The sequence below is a fragment of the Solanum stenotomum genome, chromosome 5 (genome assembly GCF_019186545.1).
Source record: "Solanum stenotomum isolate F172 chromosome 5, ASM1918654v1, whole genome shotgun sequence".
NCBI classification, from domain to species: Eukaryota; Viridiplantae; Streptophyta; class Magnoliopsida; order Solanales; family Solanaceae; genus Solanum; species Solanum stenotomum.
The window spans coordinates 59,466,972-59,492,184 of NC_064286.1; the positions used below are offsets into that span (position 1 = coordinate 59,466,972).

Consider the following 25,213-nt stretch of genomic DNA (forward strand, 5'->3'; position numbering starts at 1 on the left):
TTCTTTAATTTGAATTTTAATCAAAATGTTATTGTACTAGTAATTACTCCTTTCGTTTCTTTTTTATTGTCATGTTTTTGACTAAATACGTAATTTAATAAAATAAAAAATATATTCAAATTTTGTAATTTCAAATTAAATATACGTATTCTAGAAGGTACCAAAATGCTTTAATTTTGATTGTTTTGTTTTGATTAGATGCGTAATTTAATAAAGTAAATAATATATTCAAATTTTGTAATCTTAAAAAGATACCAAAATGCATTTTTTATAAATTTTGTAATATTAAATGGAAAAGACTAAAATGAAAGAGTTATTAGAAAACGAAAAAGACATATTTTTCGAATAGACTAAAATAAATAAATAAGTCAAATAAAAAATCAATAGTGTAAATAATTTCTATTTATAATTAAAATTAAATGTATTTAGTATTTTAATTATTATTTTTTATAAAAGGTAAATTGAGTGTGATGAATATACTAATGAGTGAAAATTTATAGAGAAATCAAGAAAGAGAAAAGAGAGGGAGAGAAAACATAGGAAATGGTGAAGAGAAAATAGGAAGAATCAAGTCTTTCTCTCTCTAGATCTGTAAAAATCCCTTCTTTTTCTCCCCAACTCTCCTTTTCTCTCTCTAGATCTATAAAAATCAAGTCTTGCCCACTTTCTCTCTCTATATCTATATATATATATATTCCTGTTAAGACATGAAATGGTACTGAAGAGCTGCTGCTGGTCTTAACAAATTGATCTTTTTTTATCTAATCAGCTCAATTTTTGGTGAGAATTGATTTTATTTAACTTCCCATTTGGTTGTTATGTTCTTGCTCTGCTGCTTTTCAATTCTTGATTGTCCTTGTTTTGTATGTTTTTTGTGTTAATGTTTGTTAATTCTTGATTTGAGTTGAGGGTTTATCGGAAACAGTCTATCTGTAGATCCCCACTTGTAGGATTATGCTGCACATGATATGTTGTTGAGGGGTTACTTGTTTTTTTGAGTAATTGGCTTTTGTCTCAATGATTTTGGTTGATTAGCTGCAAATTTTTAACCCCTTTTTTTGTTTGTGTTGTAGTTGGAAAGATTTTGTTGATTTGGGGATTTTTTTTTTATTGAACTGTGGACTGAAAGCTTGAAGCATCTTGTTATAAGGTTTGAAAGCTCAGTTTATATTCCCTAGAAATAAACTAAAATTTAAAAAGACCTTTTTTTTTTAATTCTGAGATAGTAGAATCTGTGCTTTTTTGTTTTCAAGAAAAATGAGAATTTTAATCTACAAAAGTTGTCCTGTTTGGCCATAGATTTTGAAGTTGAAGTGCTTGTACATGTATTTTACTTGGAAAAATTTGAACTTTTGTAAGTGAGTCCCAAAATTCCAGAAATTGGTATGAGATAGAGTCTGGGAACTTGAAAATGTTTAAAGATTAGATTTTGAGATGAAATTTCACGGCCAAACAGATATATGAAGATAAATTTTTGAAATCTACTATAAAAATGTATGGCGTAATGCTCGTGTAGTATGTGAATTTATTCGTAGGTTGATTGAGACAGAGTCTTTCTGCTTTTCTTTTCTGTTTTGCCATTCTGTAGAGAATATTAGTATTTGTTCCCATCAGTCTCTCTGATATATGCCTTACCTTTTTCTTTGAGAATCAGAAGATAAGTGTCCTTTTTCGTGACGTCTCAGCATGGTGAGTTGTTTTTTTATTGTGATAGAGATAATTCTTGGTTGTGCAAATATTCTAATTTGTACAGTAAGTTAAGTTCTGTCAATAAAGCAACTGCTTCGTGAACCTGCAAATGTGCCATTGAAGTTAAGTTTTTATCAGTTGTCACTGAGGTTGGCTTTTTCTGTGCTGCTCTAGATTTACCGTAATAGATTTTGCTTGATATGTTGTGTTGTGATACTAATTCTTGATTTTCATCTCTTTCAGTTGGTATATATTGAACTACAGACATGAATATGAATCATTTGACTGTTGAAACTGAAGATACTCTTGCTAGCTTGCTTGAAATTGCATCCAACAACGATATAGATGCTTTTAAAAGATGGATTGAGCATGATCTATCCAGTGTTCATGAGGTTGGGTTGTGGTATGGGCGTCAAAAGGGCTCAAGGCAAATGGTTCTCGAGCATAGAACCCCTTTAATGGTTGCTGCTATGTATGGTAGTATTGATGTTTTAAAGCTGATTCTTTCTCTAGCTGGAGTTGATGTGAATCGTTCTTGTGGCCGTGATAATAGCACTGCCCTTCATTGTGCTGCCTCAGGTGGATCTTTGAATGCTGTTGATGCTGTCAAGTTGCTTTTAGAAGCTGGTGCTGACCCAAACTTCAAAGATGCCTATGGTCATCGCCCTCTTGATGTTTTAGTTATTTCTCTGAAGGATCACACCATGAAATCGTGTCTAGAAAATCTGCTCAAAACTGATGGAATGGGAGATTGCAACCTGAGGGTGTCTATGGCCAGTTCAAACTCAAATTCTCCACCACTTTCGCCTTCTCTTGGAAATATATCCCCATCTTCTGCTTCAGATACAACTTCTTCCCCGAGGAGTGCAAAATCTAATGACCTCCCTGTGCCCTCTCCTCCAGAGAAGAAAGAATACCCGATTGATCCTTCCTTACCTGACATAAAAAACAGCATCTACTCCACAGATGAATTCAGGATGTTCTCATTTAAGATTAAGCCTTGCTCTCGTGCATACTCCCATGATTGGACTGAATGTCCATTTGTCCATCCAGGTGAAAATGCTCGAAGAAGAGATCCAAGAAAGTACCACTACAGCTGTGTACCTTGCCCTGAGTTCCGCAAGGGAGCTTGCAGACGAGGGGACATGTGCGAATATGCTCATGGAGTTTTTGAGTGCTGGTTGCATCCTGCACAATATCGAACCCGGCTTTGCAAAGATGGTACAAACTGTGATAGAAGAGTTTGTTTCTTTGCCCACATGCAAGAGGAACTCAGGCCACTGTATGTCTCTACTGGTTCTGCTGTTCTGTCACCTCGATCAAATGCTTCTGCTGCCAATGCAATGGATTTTGCTGCTGCAATGGGCCTTATACCAGGTTCTCCATCCTCAGTCTCTGTCATGTCCCCGTCACCGTTCACTCCTCCAATGTCTCCCTCGGCTAATGGTGTTTCAAACATGGGTTGGCCACCACAAAATGTCCCAGCTTTGCATCTTCCTGGAAGCAATCTTCAGTCCAGTCGCTTGCGTTCATCACTAAATGCAAGAGATATCCCTGCTAAAGACCTGACTATGTTGTCTGATTTTGATGTGCAGCAACAGCAGCTACTAAATGGACTGTCTTGCCTATCCCAGTCCAGCATGAGTGCTAATTCTTTTAACCGTTCAGTTCGTCCTAAGACCTTAACCCCTTCGAATCTCGAGGATTTATTTTCTGCTGAGGGCTCATCTCCTAGATTTTCTGACCAAGCTTTATCTCAAGCTGTTTTTTCCCCAACCCACAAGTCCGCAGTTTTCAACCAATACCTGCAGCAGCAGAAGGCTATGTTGTCTCCGATTAATACAAATTTTTCACCAAGAAATGTTGACAATCCTCTATTGCAGGGCTCTTTTGGAGTTCCTTCATCACGGAGTATGTCTCCCCGAGGAATGGAACCAATCTCACCAATGAGTTCCCGTGTCTCAATGTTTGCTCAAGGTGACAAGCAACATCAATTTAGGAGTCTCAGCTCTCGTGATTTTGGCTCCAGTGCTGCTTCTGCCATTGCTGGCTCTCCCTCAGATACTTGGTCGAACTGGGGTATAGCTCCAGGAAAGCCAGATTGGGCTGTCAATAGCGAGGAGTTTGGTAGGCTAAGGAGATCATCATCATTTGAGCTTGCCAACAATGGGGAAGAGCCTGATCTCTCTTGGGTCCAATCTCTTGTCAAAGAATCACCACAGGAAGCTAAGAACAAATCTGCATCTCGAGTATCAGGCCTTACAGTTTCTGATGCAGATATCACCGAAGGCTCAACCTCTGGTTCCCAGATTGAACAATATGATCAACTTGGTGCATGGATGGAGCAAATGAAGCTCGATCAGCTTATAGCTCGGTAAAATATCCTTATTTTCATTTTACCGATCCTTGACGCTACCAAAGCACAAGGCTTCGGAAATAGTCACTGGTCTCGATTCTTGGTGTTCACTCCATGTTGGCTTGGAAGCAGGCCAGCAGCAGTAGAAGGTCCATGATTCTGAAGAAAATTATTTTTCTAATTTGATTTAAAGCAGGTATAAGAGAAAAACCTGTTTACGCGAGTTTTCTCTAACCTTACAGTATGTAGACTCATTACTCATAAGAAAATTTTACCCTTGCTTATTTGGATCAGAGTACTGATAATAGTTGTCATTTTTGTGACAATTATGTAGTAACATGAAATTATTTCATCTGAATATTGTTAATGTGTTGATTTTTTTTGGTCCAGATGAGTATTTTCTGTATTTTGATGTTTGTTGTTTGGAATAATGTTAGTGCTAAAGGTGCTGATTAGTTGTTGATGTAAGTTTGGAATCAGAATTCCATATTCCTTTAGCTGATACATTAAAAACTACCTTCTCCTAGCCAGCTTACATGCACCTCGAGTTTCTTTCAGGATATTTGCTACCTCCTATCAATAACTGCACTGCACCTAGTAAGGCTTAGACAAATAGAAAGGAATCAACGGGTGTTTTTTTGACTTAGTTGGTATTTGAACTCTAGTCAATATCCACGGTGTCAGAGTCGGGATTTTTATATCTGGAATTTGAACTTGTGATCTAAAACAATTTTTGAATCTCTTTCGCATTTACTAGAATTTTCCCTTGATTGCTTCAAAATCACTTAGTTTTTATCCTATTTGCATAGTATAATTCTTTAGTGAACGAGATTCAATTGAACTCCTTTTTTTTTTCCAAGCTATCTTCATTGCTTACTTCATTGACAACTGGATCACGCTCTTGAATGCGATACCTTTATCTTGGAGATTGATAGGATTCTTATACTTACAAATACATGGAAATCCTTAGTTGTGGACTTGTGGTGGATTCCAATTCCCCAAAAGTTGGATTTGATGTTTTGGTAATTTTTAAAAATTAGATTAGGAATAATGAATCCTTGTATTTTAAGGGATAATTATGATAGTGGAGCTTCATGGCAAATATATTAATAGTAATTCATTAGATGCTGTTAACTTTTATGTGCATTTGGAATTCCCAATTGGTATAAAGAATTTCAAAAACATCTAATATGCTTTAAGTTCCTTTTGGATAAATAATAAGATTCCAAAAGCTGATGTATAAAGAATATTGGCTTAAGTAAGTCCCTTTTAGGACATCATAAAATGTAAACGATACGTAGAAGATTAACATGCCTTCTGCACGAGAATGATTACGTGTAAAATAAAAACAATTTTTTTTTATAAATAAATATTATAGTAATATATATATATATTATTTAACCATGATTAATTGATGACCATTTATAATAAAGGGGAAAAAAGAAAGATGTCCTTTTAGATTGGTGGATTTATCTTTTTTCTTTATGTTCTTTTATTGTTGAAAGTTATATCTTTGGTCTTGAATTAACCAAATGGCATCATATCTTAGAATTTGTAAATGATAAGGACTGAAAATTCAGTAGTTGAAAATAACCTTTTTAAAAAATGAATAAAACCATAAACTAAAAACTAAAAATTTCTAAATTATGAGACTCTTGAGTACTAGGAAAAGGCAAATAGATAAACAGATAGGGAAAAAATACATTTTTTTAAAAAAATATTGACCCTTTATAATTAATTAGTACTAATTTAATTGTGATATCAAATTGTATAATTATGTTATTTTCTAATGGAGCTTAAAGAAATGAGATTATTATGTGGTCAGACACTCAGACTTCTCTATAATAATTTTTTTTATAAAGAATAATTTTTCTTTGTAAAAAATGATGTTTCATGTTATGATATGTTATATTATATGTTTTTTATAATAACGTTTTTGCTATAATATTCAAAATATTATTCAGCTAAACAACGTCGTTATAAAGAGATTTGATTGTATTAATTATGTGAAAAAAAGCAACTACTATGATATGATTTGATTAAACTAATGTTAGAAAAAGCAAACATATATATCATATTCAATTCAACTATGTTTCTGAAGTCAAATGTTGATTTGGAGTTGTCATGGTTCTAGTTTCTTCAAATTTTATATATTAGCATATCTCTATTTATTAATTTTATATCTTTGTTTGTTTATTTGTTTGTCTATGAAGGTTGAATTTGAGGGAAACTTTATAATATTCCTTATTGTTTTTTTCTACTTTTTTTTTCCCTGATTATACAGTTGGAGGAGTAATACTTTGACCATAACATATCTTTTGAAAACAATACATCATTATAATGAAAAACATGTTGGAGCTAGGTTTCTTTTATTTAGTGAAAATAAATAAATATTAAGGTTTAGAGAGAGGGGTTTCCTTAGGTGTGGCCTAAGGCTAGTATTCACAAACTTAAATACTATTAACATTTGCATATTCGAATTTGTCGAGAGTCGTAGCTGAATATCGGGTTGGAAATAAAAAAAGAAGCAATCATAGTCTTTGCACTACTAGTCTACCTTTAGCCTTTAGGTCTATATATGACTCTAGAAGTCTTGTTTTATTAACTTATACATCTTTTGGCAAAACAAAAATTCAATGAATTTAGGCTAATGTTTCCAGCACATTAATGCTATATATGTACAAAAGGAAATTAAGAGAAAAAGGGTAAATTTTAGCTAGAGGTTTATTACCTTGTTTTATGAAAGAAGATTCATGTGATAATTTTTAAATGCTTTTATGACTATACTTAACTTTATAAAAGGTACTTCGACATTCAATTCACTATTTAATCGTAGTGAAATGAATGAGATTCTTTTGCCTTTACTTAGAAGTCTAGCCGTGTTCGAAAAATCTTGACATACAACACTTTTCCCCTTTAACGGATCTTGCGAGTCACAAATCTGAATTAGATGGACCATTTAATTTAGTTGTTGGCACATCCTCTCTTAGTCACTTCAACTAAAACCAATCTTCAACAAAGGGAAAATTATTCAAATTGTTTCTCTTAAGAGGTGAAACCAAATCATTCGAGAATAAGTTAGGTATTTCCTTGTAGTAGAGTAATGGTGGAAATCAATCAGCTTCCCAACCATTACATGTGTTTCATAACATTTCATTATATTAATTATTAGGTAATGTAATCATCTTTCACTATCAAAAATCTAATTATTGGATTTATGTGACAATGTCTTTTGCCAAACATCTTAATTAGTTCCACTACCAAACATGTGGAATGTTATTGCATTATTCACGGTGTCCGAGCAAGCTTACACGCATCTTGATTATTTCATGCGATACTGACTACCTCTCACCAATATCGTTACCAGACAACTTTGCTTACCAAGGCTGAAACAAATGAGAATAAATCACCCAGTATGTTAGCCTCTCCTGGAATTTAAACATTAGACCTCATAATTCTACTATCAATTCATTTATCGCTAAGTCACATCCCTGGATGCATATTTAAGGAAAAAATTAATTTTTGCTACTTCTTCATGGACGATATAGAGGTGGAATTTGAGCAAATTACATCATTATAATGAACAAAAGTTGGAATGAAGTCTCTTTCCTTAAAGAAATTGAGGTGTATCACACATATATTTGTGTATATTCTATTTATATTGTCTAGACATCCTCCATTTTCACAACTCTACTTACATTTACTATGGGCTTAGCCTATGCCAACCCCACTCCAAAACTTGTAAATGGAAATGTAACATGTGAGTGAATTTTTATCTTATTAAGACACTCTAATAGCCCAAATAGTCGAGTTAAATGCCTGAATGATCACTCAACTTATAGTAAATTAGTAATTGATCATCAACTATCACTCAACTTATACTAAGTTTATAATTGTCGTTACCATTAAACTACTTATTATAAGTTGAGTGATCATTCAAACATTCAACTTCATAAAAGTCCTATATGTTGTTTGAAAATGGAAAAAAGAGAGTACAATTCTCTTTTTGATTCTCTAGTATAAAAAATAATTATGGAGAAAATAGTACCGGAGTCATGGCCCTTCTTTTTATTATGTTTTGTGCATGTCATGTATTACCCTATCCTTAATTATCTTTTTCTTTTGTTACTTTAGATTATTAAAATATTTTCTCAAAAAGAAAAAAAATGCCACTAAAATAAAAGTACATTTTCTCCAAAAATAGAAGTTAAACCTATTTGTTGGGTGTAAAAGGAAATTAAATTTATTTCAAGTTTTTCTTGAAAATATCAATAAATAGTTAAATCCATTAATTATGGACCTACCAATCTTTTCTCCTCAACTACATCCATAAATAGGCAACAATAAAATTTCATGATAGCTATAAATATACACCGTCTGTCTGGTTATAAAAATGATATTCGTCCGTTCATATTTATTTGTCCATTATATTTAATAATATATGCTTATTTTTACTTGTTTAAGGTGAAAATTCAAGAGATAATGAATAAGATAACTTTTAATAATTAAAATGATATGATAAAATTACGCTTTATTTAATGCTTCTTAAAAATATGTTAAACTAAATATATATAAACAAAGACGAACGGACGGAGAAATTAAGATGTTTGAAATTTATGATATATAGTGCTCATGTGGTTATAAACATCGCATTAAAGATCAAGTAGGTAAGTCATTAATACTCATATGACCATAAATATTGCATTACAGATTAAATAAGTATTTTTAAGTTATTATTATTAAATATAGAAAAGTGTATTTTTTTTAGGGATTAGCAAGAAAAGAGTGAGATATCAATTTCAATAGAGATAGTATTCATGCTGATTTCTTTGAAGTTTGTGCAGCTTGTTTGGATGATTATTTTATGATATATTATTGTATTATATTGCGTTTTAGTTTAAATATAATATTCTTTTGTTTATTTTAATTTTTCTTCTATCGTTAATTTCATTATTAGATACGGATAAAAAATCTTATTTTGTATAATGATTTATTTATTGTGTTGTTATTCTACTTATTATTTTTACCGGCATAATATTTTTAATAATTTTAACTTGCATCTTACTTTTTTGGTATATTTATATTTCAAATTATTGATGTGTTATATTATGTGACAATAAAAAATAATGAAATCAGATTAAATTCAAATTAGTGTTAAAAACTAAAAAGTTCCATATCGAAGGTAAATTGCACCGAAAGGACTTAAATACAAGATCTTTTATTGAAAATGAAAGATTATTTATCATTCCACTCGCGATATAATACAACACAATATATGTTACCAAAGATTATGCAACATGCAAAAGATTTCTCATCTTCATTTTACCATTTTCAGTCTTTGAGTATCCCTTCATTCAGATCTCAATATGGCTATTGCAGCAGCAGCTGTAATCGTCCCTATGGGCATTATATTCTTCATCTCTGGCCTCTTCATCAATCTCATACAGGTATACCTTCAAAACCCTCACTTGGGTTTTTCCCCTTTTTCTAGTTTTGCATTCTTTTTTGTGTGAATTTTTTGAAGTTTTGCTGGATTTTTCATCTGGGGTTTCTCAATTTCAAGTAAAAATGAAGTCTTTTGTTTATTTATCTATGATTTGTTAAGTTTAATGGTAAATGCAGTACAGAATTAGCTCTGCTTGTACTTTATTTTGCTATTTTGTTGAATGAAAAAATTGGTGAAATGGATTTTGATATGGTGTTGAATTGCAGGCTGCTTGCTTTCTCTTAATACGACCATTTTCGAAGAACATATACAGGAGGATTAATAGAATTTTTGCAGAACTTTTATGGCTGGAGCTTGTTTGGTTAGTTGATTGGCGGGCTGGTGTAGAGGTAATTCGTTTCGGATATATATGTTTATGTTATTTCAATAAGCTTATAGTTCGATAATGATTTTGGAACCGGATACGAGTTCATTTGTTAATATGCCAAGAATAACAACATACATTATGTAATTCCACAATGGGGTCTGGTGTATCCTATATGTACTCAAGTTTATTCGAAGTATCCCAATGGTGTAACGCCGTCGACTTCTTGGGAAAAAGGAGGAAGATGACTTTAATCTCTTGTTTCGGAGAAATAAGTGGCTCGGGGAGAATAGAATGTACACAGATGTTATCCATATCTTTGTGGTGTAGAGGAGCTGTTTCCGAATGTAAATGTAAAGATTTATGCCAAGAATGTAAATGTAAAAAGTTACAGTCTTGGCATGTAAACCAATTGTCCAAATAACAAGAAGCTCTTTTCTTTAACATAATTGGCCTGTCCTACTAGGATTTGTACTCATTGTTAAGCATATCATATGAAAGTTATAGAGAAATTTGATATTACAAATCAAGAACCTTTACTAGATGAATATGAGGACTTGAATTATGGATAAGGATTTGCTAAGATAGTTTATTTTTTCTGTTCCATGCTGCTATGATGATTATTGTCTCAATAATTCGCGATCCCAAAAAAGTATGAAATTGAAGCTAAGCAAGCATGACAGTGTTGTGAATGCTACCAATATGTGGGCAACAACTATGTGTAATAAATCCATAATTTTACTTCATTGATATGTTTGTCTGCACTACCATTAGATTCGTTATGTTCCTTGCATTGAGGCTGTTTCCATGTTCTTAATATTTTTTGAGGTTCTTGTTGCTTTCGTGTCACACTTTACCCTCTGTATTTACCAAAACTCTGGGTTGATCTCCTGGGAAAATGGCAAAGGTTCAACTGATTTGAGATAAGATGGGGAATATTACATACTTTTGATTTGCTTTCTGTCAGTTTCTTCTTATGTTTGCCACATGATACTTCTTTTCTCATTGATGAGTTAATCTGGTTGCAGATTAAACTGTACATGGACCCAGAAACTTTTAGATTAATGGGTAAGTTGGATTCCATTTTCCATTTTCTACTCTACTGGTGTTCGTAATGTATATTTTGTCAAGTTTCTTGATGTAGTGCTTATTATTGCTGTGCCGGCTGATCTTTCCAGGTAAAGAACATGCCCTGCTGATAGCGAATCACAGAAGTGACATTGATTGGCTTGTTGGATGGGTCTTAGCACAGGTTTGCCCAACTATAATCACTACTCGGTGATCTATTATGTCGAAACCCTTAAGCAAACAATTTGTCCTATGCAAATGTATCCCTGTGATACTTTTATATCCAACTCCATACATGTCTATGTTCATCGCCTACATACGTTTTTGCTATGGATTTTTAACTTGTAATTAGCTAGTAATTTTATAGGAACTTTACTTTTATTGCTTGATGGAGATGTGGTCTTTCAGGCGATTACTAATAAATATTATCAATTGGCTTCTGTTTGTTGATTCTTGAATCCTTCAATTGCAGCGATCCGGTTGCCTTGGTAGCGCATTAGCTGTTATGAAGAAATCTTCAAAATTTCTTCCTGTAAGTTCTTTGAGTGAAACTTTTTCTTTCTTTTGATCAGTTAAGTGTTTGGAGTGAATGTTATAAAGATTTTCACTCTTCTTTTGACCAAAAGCTAGTTACTATCCATTTCTCAGTAAATTTTCCTATAGAGAAGCTCTCAATTCCCGTATTATCCAGCAATTTATTTGGGATTCTGGAAGAGTAATGGCTTTGTTGTGTGTTTTATTGGAGTTTTATAAGTTCATTGTGCATAAAATGGAGTAAGGAAGCAATAATATTTTAGATGTATGGTCCCCATTGGAGTACATTCTAACCTTAAGAGGAAAATCGCTTACAACAACAAAATACCCAATGTAATCTCACAAAGTGGAGTCTCGGGAGGGTAGAGTGTATATAGAACTTACCTGCCTTGAGGGTATCTACATTTATTTGAATATGGTGGTATATTGTTAACAGGAAGGAAACATGATCTTAGCATTTTGCTCTTGTTTTTGTTAGTGACCGCTCCTAAACACTCTGTAACTATTTTTCCTTGAAGTTTCTATTATATATATATATGGGACTCTCCCAGTTTATTTTTCTTTTACTCAAATCTCTCTACTAAGGTCACTAATCTTATGCATTATGCAGGTACTTGGTTGGTCAATGTGGTTTTCCGAGTACCTATTCCTTGAAAGAAGTTGGGCCAAGGATGAAAACACGATAAAGGTATAGCTAAGCCCGATCGATTTAGTCATTCATTGCACATTTAAACATACTTGAGCATCTTTGTATCCAAATACTTTCAATACTACAAAATGCATATCTAGATTTACATTTCTCTATAGTTTGGCTTGTTGATGAATGTCTGGGATCTGTTTTGTCTTTCTTGATTTACAACTAATTGTAATTTGATACTTATGGGGTCAAATTTGCAGTCAGGTCTTCAACGGCTACGAGATTACCCTCAACCTTTCTGGCTGGCACTTTTCGTTGAAGGCACTCGTTTTACACAGGCAAAGCTTTTGGCTGCTCAAGAATATGCAGCCTCAGCAGGGCTACCTGTTCCGAAGAATGTGTTAATTCCTCGTACCAAGGTGAGCACCAAACGCTACCTTCTTTCCCCAACTAAATCATATTTGAAGTAGAGTTTGTATATTGTATCATAAGTAGGCTGATGCTTTCGAATTCAAGTATCACACAAATCATCAAGAGATTCTCTTTAAGTTTGTAATGGATCCTAAAGTTGCTAGTGTTGTCACATTTTGCCTTGCTATCTATTATGAGATTGTATTGAAGAAACCAAATGTTTATTTATTTGATGATTTCAGGGATTTGTCGCAGCAGTAAGTCATATGCGCTCATTTGTTCCAGCTATTTATGATGTTACATTTGCCATGCCTAAAAGCTCACCAGCGCCAACAATGTTGCGAATCTTCAAGGGTCAATCTTCTGTGGTAAGCAAAATTATCAATAACTTGGAATTCTGGTATTGTATCAAACTATCCGCAAGTCATTTATTGCTTCAGTATAACAAGTTATAACTGTCTTGGCACTATGTTAATCTGAATAAGACAGTTCATCCATTGTTAATTAATCGATGACTTGTCTGTTAGTTTCATGTTTATGAGTTGGGGAACGATTAGGAAGTAAGTATAGGCTCATTAAGTTAGCAAAAGGAAAGGTGTTATGTTTAGTTTCAATGTTTATTTGTTATGGTGCAGGTTCATGTGCACATCAAACGCCACGAGATGAAGGATCTACCAGAAAATGATGAAGCCACAGCTCAATGGTGTAGAGATATCTTTCTGGCCAAGGTTACCTTTCTTTCGTGTTGAATCTACATAGGAAACGTCTACTGTATCTCGAGGATCTAGTGTTTAGATTGCCATTATATAACTGTTTCTCGTTTTATCTTGTCACCAGGACAAACTGCTGGACAAACATATTGCTGAAGACACCTTCGGAGAACAACAGCTGCAGAATGTTGGCCGTCCAGTGAAATCCTTCGTGGTAAGAAACATGCTAGCTAAGCTAGATAAATTCTTCCTACATCTCTTTCTTACTTGTGAGAATCAAGAAATCTCAAGGGTTGGTGCACAATTTGAAACTTGGTGGATATTAGGTTCCCCTATCTATCTTCTCCACTTAAACGTGTACCTAACTCACACATCACACTAGAGGCAGATGTTTGAATACCGACACCAGGTTGATCTGCACCCAGTACATTCAACGCAGATCACAAAAATAGTAGATATGGACCATAGCTTTAAAGATATAATGGGTTCAATGCTGAGAACTTAAAATATTAAAACTCATACAACTTAAATCCTGGATCCGCCTCTACTTCATGACATGCACCTAACGTAATCCACACATCATATGTTGCGCTCTTATCACTAGACTGCATTTGAGTTCTTTTATTTCTCCAGCAAACTAATTTGATCTTTTCTAAATAACAGGTTATTGTATCTTGGGCATGTATTGTCTTATTTGGTGCTATAAAATTCTTACACTCAACAGCACTGTTGTCTTCATGGAAGGGTGTTGCAATTTCAGCTGCACTGTTAGCTGTTGTTACACTACTTATGCAAATCTTGATTAGATTTTCTCAGTCAGAACGCTCAACACCAGCCAAGCCAAGTATTGTTAGCCAGCATTCAACAAATGGACAACAAAAACAACACTAACACACATTTTTAACATCTGAAACAGAGATTACACCTGCAAATTTATAGCCTATAGTCCTTCATCAGAAACAGATTATGCAGAACAAGTTACACGTCCATTTTGAATAGTTAAAGGGTAAAATTAGCCTTATGCATGTAGTTTCTTACTTTTGATATTTATCGTCTATTGTGTTTCAGTTACAGCGTTATTTTTTTGTTACTATCTTTTTTCTGAATACTCTTTACTGCTTTCCTTATCAATAATAAATTAATAATAGACATGTTCTCTACTTTGTTGTGTTCCTTTCTTCAATTACTACTTTGATTTGCTATGCTTTAGCTGAATATCTTTCGAAAACAGTCTTTCTGGAACATTCAAAACCTCGTGAAAAAAGGAATTGAGTATATATATCACTAGAAGTATAGATATATAATCAAATTTATAACAGATAATTGACAAATAAGTTTATTTCAATTTGAATATTGTATACATTGTCAATAAATGAATTTTTTTATAGAATCAAATCAATAAATAGTAATTAAATTCAAGCATGAAACAATTTCAGAACTTCATAATCGTCTTCAAATTCAATGCTTCAACAAAGCGACGAGAGAGATTAGCAAAGACATTCCAATAACAGCACCAGAAACTGGCAAAGAGAATCCAGCTCCGGCATTCGGTGACGGAGCCGGTGACATTTCAGGCACCTGTGCAGAGACAGCAATGGCGGCGAAAATCACAGCGAGCACAAAAGCCTTGAAGATGTTAACTTGCGCCATTTTCGATTGATCTAAGAAAAATACAGAATCGAGCTGAAGGAGAAGAAAGTTTGTTTGTGTTGGAGGTTTATTGAAAGGTGAAGGGATTTATAGGTAGTGAATTGAGGAAAATGAGGGCGGAGAAGCGGACACGTCGTTGAAAGAGTCCAACTCAGATCGGGTTGTTGTGGGCCTAGATCAGTGTTGGACGGCGGCGGACGGTGGTGCTAAATGCTAATGATTGGAGGAGATCGTGGGCGGTGGCCGATTAGGTTCTGTTTGGCACGTGATTGTTGGCCTATTCTTGTTCTATGCTGAATAATCTCATTGAGCCATTTGGTTCACTTATTAATTAAAAGAGAAACTTTCGCAAATAGACATTATAATAAAGGGAAAAAGGACAAATATACCCCTGAGTTATCGTAAATGGTATGCAGATACCATTCGTTATATTTTTGAGACATTGGTGCCTCTGCCGTCAAAAAAATAGAGCATATATACCCTTTATACTAACGGACATTCACGTGTCGTAATCTTATCCGCCGATTAATATCGGATCAACGGATAAGATTGCGCCACGTGTCCCTATTTAGTCTTCCGTTAGAGTGAAGGGCATATGCTCTAGTTTTTAGACAGTATGGGCATCAATGTCCCAATAGTATGACGGAGGATATCTGCATACCATTTACGATAGTTCGGGGTATATTTGTCCTTCTTCCCTATAATAAATTTAATTATGCTTCATAATTATAGTTATTGTAGCTACAATTTAAGTTGCATCGTTTGTATACTTCGCAGGTAAGTTTGTATAATTGAGTTATTTTTATATAAACTCGAAATAACGAATTTATACAAACACAAACATTTGAACTTTAAACAATTATACTGAATATATTATACAAAAGTTTACGAATTCTATTATATGAATTCCAAATTATACAAACGTGTGAATTATAAAAACTCGAAACATCAGCACACGTAATTATTTTTGAATGTTGGTCGCAAGTGGTAATTAACTAAAACTATAATTATGATGACTAATTAACTAGTATATGTTTGTTTAACCATGTAATTTCCCCATTAACATTATTTAGGCATAATACATGGATAAATATTTAAATTTGGCTTTTACAAACAAGTAAACACTTTAATTTTAAAAATTGGCAGGGCATCTAGTTGACATCAACTTTGAATTAAACTTTGTTCATTTTAAACCCCTCATATCGATGCTATGTCATTTTGACATTGCCGAGAAATATGAGATTAAAGTTTTACTTTTTGATAAACTTAAATTATCAAGATTGTTCAAAGTATATTTAAGCAAATCATATTGATTCAATATACTTTTCAGTAATTCTGAAGGTCATATTTTGTGAGGGTAATAGAATATAGAATAATGCACATTATGCAAAGAGATTTTTCTTATGCTTCTTGCATTAGTTGAATAAACTAGCTTAGAAAAGTTAACAATTCTTTTCTTTTTTTCCACTCGATGTTCAATACATGTGCTTTAATTTGAAGCTTGATTAATCTGAATTTGCGCTAGAAAGTTCCATTTTTGAGGGCTCTACCAAGCGCGGCTCCATACCCATGACTCGAATCCAAGAACTATGATTCTTCTCATGACAAAGTTGTGTTAGCTCCATAATAGCTGCATCAATATCTTCCACATTTTTAAATCTCAACTTCTTACCCAAATTTCTCACATTACATCTCAAATTCTCCCCTGATTTTCCACATATTACATCTTTGATAACTCTTGCTATGTCTTCTCTATGAAGTGCTCCATTTTCATCCCTCAAAACCTCCAAAGCTACTCCAATTTCCACTAGCAATTTAGCATTTCATAGGTTGATCAAGATCCATAGGCATAGCAATAATTGGAATACCATAATCTATACTTTCTGAAATTGAATTCCATCCACAATGACTCACGAATCCACCGATACTCGAATGAGTTAGTATTTTTGCTTGTGGAGCCCATCCTCCCATAACCATCCCTCTATGACCAATTCTTTCAAAAAAACCTTGTGGTAATGCCTCTTCAAGACTTAGATTTTCCCCTTTTGGGAACCTAACTACCCATATGAAATTCACTTGGCTAAGCTCTAACCCAAAAGCTACTTCTTCCAATTCTTGGTTTGTCAAGAAGTAGCCACTACCAAAAGAGACTAATATAGTTGAGAACTTGTCTTTTTTCCCTAACCATTGCATGATCTCCATGTTTCCATCTACACTAGTCATAGGATCTTGAACTAGTGTACCAATTGGCAAGACCTTAAATTTGATTATTTCGGACATATAGTCGATGTATTTACCTTCCATCTCTCTCGACGTGCCTATTAGCATCATGCCTGTAAATTCTTCAGGAGCTCTCACTTCAGGATCATCATCTTCACGATGTTCTTTAACCACTTTATGAGCTTTTGTTAGCTCATAGGGATGTAATCGAAGAGCTTGAAAGGGGAATTCAACATTTGGTTTCACAAACAAGTGACTGAAATAGGAGCACATGGCTGCACAAGAAGTGAAGAATCTAACCGCCGGGATGTCAAGGGTAGAAGCCACCCCAGCAGCCCATAATTGCTTGACATCATGGATTAACAAGTCAGGTTTTCGAGCTTCTAAGATGTTGAGCAGATTTGGTTTAGCCATTTTGAGGGCTTTTTGAAGGGTGGAATGGAGATGGAGTGGGAGGCCATTGGCTGTATGATAGTGAGGAGGAAGCTCTTGCAAGTCTGGTAATTGGAGTTCCACTAGATGAATTGAAGAACAATATGTTTCTGGTATTCTTGTTCTAATGAAACTTAGGTTAATAGATGAAGAACATAGGTCAACCAAGAAACCTCTATCCACGAGCTTTTTGGCTAGCTCGAGAAATGGAGAGATGTGACCATACGCCAGCCATGGAAACAAGAAAACCTTCCATTTGGTAGATTTTGTACACATGATCGTGTATTCGTGCAGGGGCAGGTAGTGTGAGAAGATTAAGCTCAGATGAATATGGCAATAAATAGGATAAAAGGCTGAGTTCTCAATGCTTACAAGTCATTATCTCTATAAGCATTACATTTTGTGCCTCAGAAAGGGATATCAACAAAAAAAATGCAACTTACATTGTTTAATATGTCACATAGTTTGTGAACTTGTCTCTAATGTTACTATATTATATACATTGTTTAAAGTTTCTAATCTTCTTATTCCTCAAGAACATAAGTTGATCTAAAAAAGTATTTCCTTTAAACTGCAAGACAAATTATAAGTTCAATGAAACTTCCTTTGGGTTTCCCACTTGGCGTTTAGTACCTACTTTGAAGCTCGACTAATCTAGATACCTTCTTTACATACTTCATCTCTACTCTGTTCTGCGTGTACCAATTACATGAAAATTAGCTTTGTTTTATCCTTCATGTTTCACCCTGGAGCTGAGTTTTGCTCAAATTACCCAAAAAACAGCTCAAAGCCTTGTTTTTCTTTAGTTTTTGCTTTTCCGGGTTGTTAATTTCCAGATTATATCAACATAAATGTACTTTTCAGGTATAATCACCTTCTTAGATAACAGAATAATCACTTGCAATAGAGAATGAAAGAACAAATGGAAGTAAAGAACCAATATTTATACTCAAAAACAAAATTTTATAATCAGAAATATATACTGCCAAAAGATCAATCTCAATACATACGGAAAATACCTAAATCCATAAGAAAATCAATAAACACTACTCTCACAACTGAAAAACACATACAATCACCACTAAATCAAAATTCTAATGCCTGAAGATAGCAGCAACGCATAGAATGAGAGAAGTTCCAACTAACACACCGGAAGACGGCAAGGAGAAAGCCGCACCGGCGTCAGGTGCCGGGGCCGGAGCTAATCCTAATTCCTGAGCCGAAGTTTCAGTCATAGCTGAGAAAAGAGCAACGATGAATACAATGAAGAATACGTTGATAATGCTAGATCGAGCCATTTGAAAAACAGATTTAGTAGAAAAAAGTGACCGGAGATTGATCGGCGAATGAGTGTAGAAATGAAGGAAATTAGGGTTCAGATGTGTGGGAATTGAAGTGAAGAGTTAGTGAATTTATAAAGGGGAGTTGGGGGGGTGGGGTGGGGTGGGGGAGGAAACAGCTGGCGNAGTGCAGTTTACCAAACGAAAGATATTAAACAGCTGGGGAATGTGAAAGCTGTAAAGTTCAGCATAACTTATTATTGTACGCAATTATTTGTTCACATTAATTGCTTGATTCAGATGAATCACTCATAATCATTTTCGGCTCTCGATTAATTTGGATTTAAATCCCATACAACGTATTAGGGAGAAATATATGCTCTTTATCGAAGAAGGAAAAACATATGTTTTTTATATCAAAACTTAAACTCGAGACCTTTAATCAAGAGAAGAATTGTTCATTCATTATATCACATTTTTTGATCATTCGAAATATATGGTTAAGAGTGAATAGATAATATTTATTTTATCATGACTCTTAATAACATTTTGGGACCTAAATAATTTATATTTTCACTGGGTAAGACTTTATTAAAAGGTAAAGTGTTTTTTATAAAAAATTTCGACTAATTTAGATTCGTATCATTAAAGGACAGAGAACATTCCATCAAGATTTTTCTATTTTTAGGACTAGAATTCAAGGTTTTTTTTTAATCAAATGTGAAGAGATCTTATTAGTGCGGGGAATAGATCTCTCACTATATGGTTTCAATGATCCTTATGTATTTCGACAACACATTAATATCTTTCCATTCTTGCCAGCCATTACACCAAAAAAATGAATTAGGTGACCTAATAAACAATTCTCCCAAAAAGTTACTTTAAATCATGATATACTTTTTCTAGAATTTGCGTTCCTTACTCATGTAATTAACTAGTCTATTTATGTTTGTCTTAGTCAATATATTAGTTCATCTGTCAACTGAATTAACAGTGTAGTCCAAAACTTAAAGTGTATGATGTTTTAAGCAAAGTAGATATACAATTAGCAATTATCTTAAGACTTACAATCCTTGCAGCAAAGAAGCACAACCTAATACATAATGGCAAAGTACAAGAAAACACAGCATAAATAACATTTTGCAGCTTGGTGTAGAGGTTGCATTATATAAAAGTTACTTTCGCTTAGATTGCTTCCTACTCTCCAGTCTTCTTCGAGCAGCTTCGAATTCTTCCTCACTTGGCTCTGTCGTGGATGGATCCCCACCGTATTTGCTAGCCAAAGATGAGAACATAGAATTCATTTTGCCCCTCCGTTCATTTTGTCGCTGAGAAATAATAGCAAACAAATCGTCTGGTTCTTTCTTTGATCTGCAACATTTCAACTTCTCCAGTTAGAATAATATAGCACTATCAGTGTTTCAGTTAGTGATGAATAATAAGGTAAAAGATGACTCACTTTTGTCTACGTTTCAATGGGCTTGTAGGCGGTTTTGTTTCAGACACTTCCTTTGCCCATTTCTCATATGCTTTGGTTGACTTTATCTCCCCTATCAAAGCAAAAATATAAGTGCCGATCACTTTCTAGTGAAGCAAGAAACAAAGTTTTACGAGGGAAGGCTTTGTGCGACCTCAATAACAACTATTGCTAAAGAAGAAAAAGTAATATGAATGTTAATGCAGAAAACAGATGGCTAAACACGTTTAGATCAAACGACACATCTATTCCATAATTGTAAGGGCATCATAGAGGATGAATTGTGATGTTTGTGGATACTTAATATGATGGAAGCTAAACTCTACCTGCTGCTATAGCCTCATCCAGAATATCTTTGAAGCGATGTGAATCTAATTTGACATCAGAGCAAATCATGGAGCAAAATAGCCTACAGAAGATTATATATTAGGTGACAACCTAGAAATCAAAGCATTAAAGAGTTAAAAGCATGTGGCTTCCTGCCCATACCTCTTCATTTTACCCTTATACTTCTTGTATAGATCAATCAAGTCTGTCCTCTCCGACTCAGATCCTCTATAGTTTGCTTCAAACTTGTCAATATCAGCCTCAGTAATCTGAAAAAAGACGTGTAAGGTTCCTCCAATGTTAGAGTGTCTACTATTCAAATAATAAAGTGGAATAATTATTTCTGTTACCTTTGGATGCATAGCTCGGAAAAACTCCTTCAAGTTATCAACATCACCTGCCAGGTCCTGTTAATAGGCAGATGATAGTGAGAACCTTTTTTTTCTAGATAGGTGTCATTGAAGTGCACCCAATTAGCACATCAGCCAAATAGACCATTCTATTTTCTATTTATCAAATACAGATTGAAAAGATTGTCTGCTATCGCTACAGTTTTGAGAATCTCCATATATAAGAGTGATATTAAGAAGATCCAGGTATCAATTAGACTTGTCTACAAAAACCAGAACTATAAGCTGGATCAGCATAAAAGACACCATACATGCATGTCTACTGTAACATTAACTTTGTTGTGCACAATGTGTGGGATTGACCCTATATAAGAAAAGAGAAAAAAATACATCCATAACACACATAGCTAAACATTATGTTTGGTTCAGGGAAGGGGAGAGGAAATTGTTTACTTCCCCAAGGGAAGATGGTCATCCTTACCCTTTGATCGGTATACCTATAAAGGAAGTCAAACACATCTCCTTACTACTTCCCATTCCCTAACATAGAGGGGCCGGACACTTCCCCTTTCTTTCACAACCTAGAAAAAATAAAGTCAAATAGCACAGCACTACCTCCTCCTTTTATTAACACTCACTTACCCCATCTTTTCACCTTAACAAAAAGAATTGGCTCAAATATTAGTTTCTAGAGAACTGTATGAAGGTCAGATTTGAGCTTTACTCCTAGCAGAGAGCTGATCAGCCCCAAACCCAGCTCAACAGTCATCTTCAGAATCTATTACATGATAATAACAAGATTTTGGCTCACTGTCATAACAATGAGAGTCTTTTTACTACATCACACCATCATATGCAAGAAAAACTAAGTAAAAAGTTCCAACATACTGAAGATGCTAGAGTTTCTAAAATGTTATCAGAGTTTGCAAGGATCACAGGGGGGGAAAAGAATCACATAAATATGACTCACATCATCATCAACACAGCCAGTCTGATCATAAAGTGCCCGTTTCTCCTCATCACCAAGAATTGATATCACCTTTTGCAACTGCTGAAATTTCTCTTTTGCTTCCTATTGAGTAAATTTAAGATATTCGTCGTTAAATTAGCTAATGCATACGGATTACTGGGGCAAACCATACTCAATTGTGCAGCCATTTACCTCATCATCAGGATTCTTATCAGGATGAAGTCGCAGAGCTAACTTGTAATATGCCTTCTTTATTTCCTGCTGGGATGCTGTTGTCTCAACCCCAAGAATCTACAAGTAGATGCCTCGTTAGTATTGCATCACCTCCTTGAACAGAGAAATCAAAAAGAGCAGTAACTTAACACCAAAAAGAAAAGAGCGCCCTTAGTTTAACATCTTCTAAACCAAACATTAGTCCATAGGCTCGATCATGAAGATTTATAACTATGGCTTCATTATAAGCATATCACATGCCTCAGACAATTAAGCACTATTTCTACAGCAACACACACTAGTATTTACATACATATATAGAAAAAAATTATCTTAGAACTCTCCAATCAAATCTGTAACATATGTATTTCTTTTCGCATACTATAAAGCAATAGTATAGTATTAACCAAAAACACTATAGTCACTTGGAAGCCCTGTATGGAGTAAAATCCGGACAGATCGAATGTGATTCAGCAAAGGTGACACCGATCTCAGTGCTTATGCGCGACCGGTAAGGTTGGTTAAAGGACCGAAGTTGCAATGGGAACCTATCTAGCTCAAAAGATATGTGACTATATTTAAGATGTCAGATGGTCAAGATAAGTACAAACGTTCACAAAGAATCAAGGATTTACTTCTGAGACTCTCAATCACATACGTTACAATTGAGTGGTGCGGATAGCAATCATCGGGTGAGACATGCAATGCAGACAGCCGTCCTTAGAGTTAGGCTATGATAACATCCCCTCACTTGTAGGGCAGAGGATTTTGATCAGGAAAACCATTACTATTCTACTCTATTGTTGCTCCCTTGCCCTAAGCTTCTTAAGTTCACAAAGTCACCGTCTCCCAGAGACCTTGCTAGACAACTACCCCGGACAACTTGAATATGAATTTTCTACTCAGTTTTATTGCAAATTAATTTCTTACCCAAATTTACAAATTTGTCAATAACATATTAACAAAATCCTAGAATATAAAATTGAAATACATATATACAAACCAAAAGGTCCAAAATCATAACAAATATACAAATTTAAACATTAACCTAAATTTCACCATCTGCTACAAGCATATAGAAACAGAGATATATAATTTGCTGAGCGGTGAAGCTTTCAATTACTTCACTTAAAATGCTAGATCTGTTTACAAAAGTTAGCTTAGAAATAAAATTTATGAGTACCTCATAAAGGCTCTTCTCGCGAGAAGAAGATCCGTTCACACTCTCATCATTTTCATTCATTTCTACGTCATCGGAGTCGGCGTCTTCCTCAAAATTCTCCACCGGAACCCTAGCCTTCTTCTTTCCCTTCCCCATACGGCAAATCTGAAGATACTTACACTACTTGAGCGCGCAAAAACGATCGACAATTCGAATAAGAAGAAAATTTTGAATGGATTTTAGCTAATTTACTTGCAAAACAGGCCTTTATAAAGGGGAAGGATTCCCGCCATGTTGATCCTCAAGGTGTTCGAGTTCCCGCCAGGCGACACTAGAGATATATGGACGGTTAAGATCTTGGCCACGTTTGGTGTTGTACTTAGAATCGCTCGATTAGTTTGAGTGTGAAATATTATTCGGGATATATTTGATGTCATTTATTTAATAAGTTTAACTAATATACATAACAATAACATATTTAGTGTATGTTCGTTAGTGGAATATTGACTTGAGAAGGATAGTGTGTATGCAACCCGCTTACTTTTACCAAGTGAAAATAGAGATTGTTTTGAAAGACCCATGAATTTCAAAAGAAAATATCGATAAGGAAGAGTATAACAATATCAACAACAAATAAATAACAATAGCCTAAAGCAAAAGAATTAAATAACACATACTAATAAGAAATCAAAGAACAAAATAATGATACTAAATAAAGGGAGCAACATGTAAAGAGAAATCGTGAAACCATTATTATAAAAGAGTATTACTATGAATACTAAAATGAGAAACTAAACACGATCAACTATATACTAACTTTCTATCTCATTTTATCTATGTATGATCATATTCTCGATTAGCTAAAAGAGTAGTATATCTTATCTAATCATCTTTTTTTAATATTACTTCTTCCACCTATCACTTCCTCTCTGCATCCCTAAGACAAATCAACCTCTTGCTCCTAACTAAAATATATGTGCATCTTTTTTTTGATATATCTGAATTATCTCAATCTCATTTTTCTTATTCCTCTGTTAAAAAAAAATGACCATCCCTCCCAACCTTAAATATTGAAGAGGTCATAATCCAACTTGTCAATGACATGGCTGATGACATTTACTCGACATATAATTTATTCCACCATATTTTATTATTTTATTTAGACATACTTGAAAACCAGTCAAAGAAATTATGAGCCTTAAAATAAGGAAAAAAAATACACAAAATATATTAAATTATCGCAATAAATTAAGTACTTAATACTGAGATTAAGAGGATTTCGTAAGGAAAAAGTAATGGCAAAACGGTAAATTATAAGTTCGGTAAGGGTAGGTGAAGAAAAGAAGGCGTGCAAACTCCCAAAAGCGTTTGTTTGAATTGAAAGTAATTACCATTCCTAAACTATAATTAAATAAAAAACATTCTTAAAAAAGAAAGTTAATAATTAAATTTAAAGTATAATACATAAATATTATCCTTAATTTGGCCAACAGACAATTATTACTTTTAACTTTGAATATATACAATTAGACACTTAAAACTTGTATCAAATTTAGCAAACAAACATATTCGTCCTATATGACGTCTTACATAATAATTTTGTGTTCTACGTAGCATCTTATGAATTATGTCACGTAGAACATGTGTGTATACTTATTTAATTTTATAAAAAATTGAGTTTCTACTTATACACACTCTAAATTGGTAGACATAAATATAACTGAACCCAAGTTAAAAGCGTATTTATGAATTATGCCTAAATTTAAATATAAATAAACGAAACGAAAAATAATTTTCTTCATTTTTTACAATTCAATCCTTCTCCTTTCTCTTTCTTCTCTCTTTTCAGGTCTCTGTCTAAATTTCTCAATTTCGCCCTCTTTTCTTCGCCTCTCGATTCTTCGATTCAGGTATCAG

General features: G+C 34.0%; 4 protein-coding genes, 1 non-coding gene and 1 pseudogene across 8 annotated transcripts in view; 4 read left to right on the forward strand and 2 right to left on the reverse strand.

Annotated features, from left to right (window-relative positions):
* LOC125866368 (zinc finger A20 and AN1 domain-containing stress-associated protein 8-like) overlaps nucleotides 1-25,213 on the forward strand; it is a 36,592-nt gene that overhangs the window by 9,054 nt on the left and 2,325 nt on the right. The window contains exon 2 of one of the 2 annotated variants that reach the window (XM_049546728.1): nucleotides 25,159-25,206. The gene's annotated coding sequence lies outside the window, so the exon portion shown is untranslated. Of the gene's footprint in view, nucleotides 1-25,090; nucleotides 25,207-25,213 lie in introns of those variants that run through there. The other variant, XM_049546729.1, reaches the window with a different exon arrangement.
* On the forward strand, nucleotides 483-4,432 carry LOC125866341 (zinc finger CCCH domain-containing protein 30-like). 2 transcript variants are annotated; one of them, XM_049546691.1, is made up of 2 exons: nucleotides 483-780; nucleotides 1,933-4,432. In XM_049546691.1, the coding sequence occupies exon 2, from the start codon at nucleotides 1,956-1,958 to the stop codon at nucleotides 4,065-4,067; it is 2,112 nt and encodes a 703-aa protein (XP_049402648.1). In that variant the 5' UTR covers nucleotides 483-780; nucleotides 1,933-1,955; the 3' UTR covers nucleotides 4,068-4,432. The 2 variants fall into 2 exon arrangements, with proteins under 2 accessions (XP_049402648.1, XP_049402649.1); XM_049546692.1 differs by lacking the exon at nucleotides 483-780 and adding an exon at nucleotides 1,704-1,838.
* On the forward strand, nucleotides 5,299-5,406 carry LOC125866469 (U6 spliceosomal RNA). The gene has a single exon (XR_007446524.1). It is a non-coding gene; the product is annotated as a U6 spliceosomal RNA (small nuclear RNA).
* Nucleotides 9,317-14,375, forward strand: LOC125866356 (1-acyl-sn-glycerol-3-phosphate acyltransferase 2-like). The gene is made up of 11 exons (XM_049546711.1): nucleotides 9,317-9,492; nucleotides 9,758-9,880; nucleotides 10,884-10,923; nucleotides 11,034-11,107; nucleotides 11,396-11,455; nucleotides 12,068-12,145; nucleotides 12,355-12,513; nucleotides 12,748-12,873; nucleotides 13,141-13,233; nucleotides 13,343-13,429; nucleotides 13,879-14,375. Exons 1-11 carry the CDS (start codon nucleotides 9,412-9,414, stop codon nucleotides 14,104-14,106), a joined length of 1,149 nt encoding a protein of 382 aa, XP_049402668.1. The 5' UTR covers nucleotides 9,317-9,411; the 3' UTR covers nucleotides 14,107-14,375.
* On the reverse strand, nucleotides 16,365-18,927 carry LOC125866350 (beta-D-glucosyl crocetin beta-1,6-glucosyltransferase-like; annotated as a pseudogene). Its single transcript, XR_007446480.1, has one exon. The product of XR_007446480.1 is annotated as a beta-D-glucosyl crocetin beta-1,6-glucosyltransferase-like (transcript).
* Nucleotides 19,806-23,554, reverse strand: LOC125866361 (chaperone protein dnaJ 6-like). Its single transcript, XM_049546719.1, has 8 exons — nucleotides 23,318-23,554; nucleotides 22,114-22,212; nucleotides 21,922-22,023; nucleotides 20,952-21,008; nucleotides 20,764-20,870; nucleotides 20,601-20,683; nucleotides 20,257-20,347; nucleotides 19,806-20,168 (listed from the first exon to the last, which is right to left on the reverse strand). Exons 1-8 carry the CDS (start codon nucleotides 23,450-23,452, stop codon nucleotides 19,973-19,975), a joined length of 870 nt encoding a protein of 289 aa, XP_049402676.1. The 5' UTR covers nucleotides 23,453-23,554; the 3' UTR covers nucleotides 19,806-19,972.

Bases quoted from the DNA above. Each gene is read 5' to 3' on its own strand.
- LOC125866356 (XM_049546711.1), top strand. From the start codon at position 9,412: ATGGCTATTGCAGCAGCAGCTGTAATCGTCCCTATGGGCATTATATTC. The intron at 9,493-9,757 runs GTATACCTTCAA...GTTGAATTGCAG, and splicing joins TCTTCATCAATCTCATACAG to GCTGCTTGCTTTCTCTTAAT. The intron at 12,514-12,747 runs GTGAGCACCAAA...TGATGATTTCAG, and splicing joins TGTTAATTCCTCGTACCAAG to GGATTTGTCGCAGCAGTAAG.
- LOC125866361 (XM_049546719.1), bottom strand. From the start codon at position 23,452: ATGGGGAAGGGAAAGAAGAAGGCTAGGGTTCCGGTGGAGAATTTTGAG. The intron at 22,024-22,113 runs GTAAATGGCTGC...TTTACTCAATAG, and splicing joins ATAAGAATCCTGATGATGAG to GAAGCAAAAGAGAAATTTCA. The intron at 20,684-20,763 runs GTATGGGCAGGA...AATCTTCTGTAG, and splicing joins TATAAGGGTAAAATGAAGAG to GCTATTTTGCTCCATGATTT.
- LOC125866341 (XM_049546691.1), top strand. From the start codon at position 1,956: ATGAATATGAATCATTTGACTGTTGAAACTGAAGATACTCTTGCTAGC.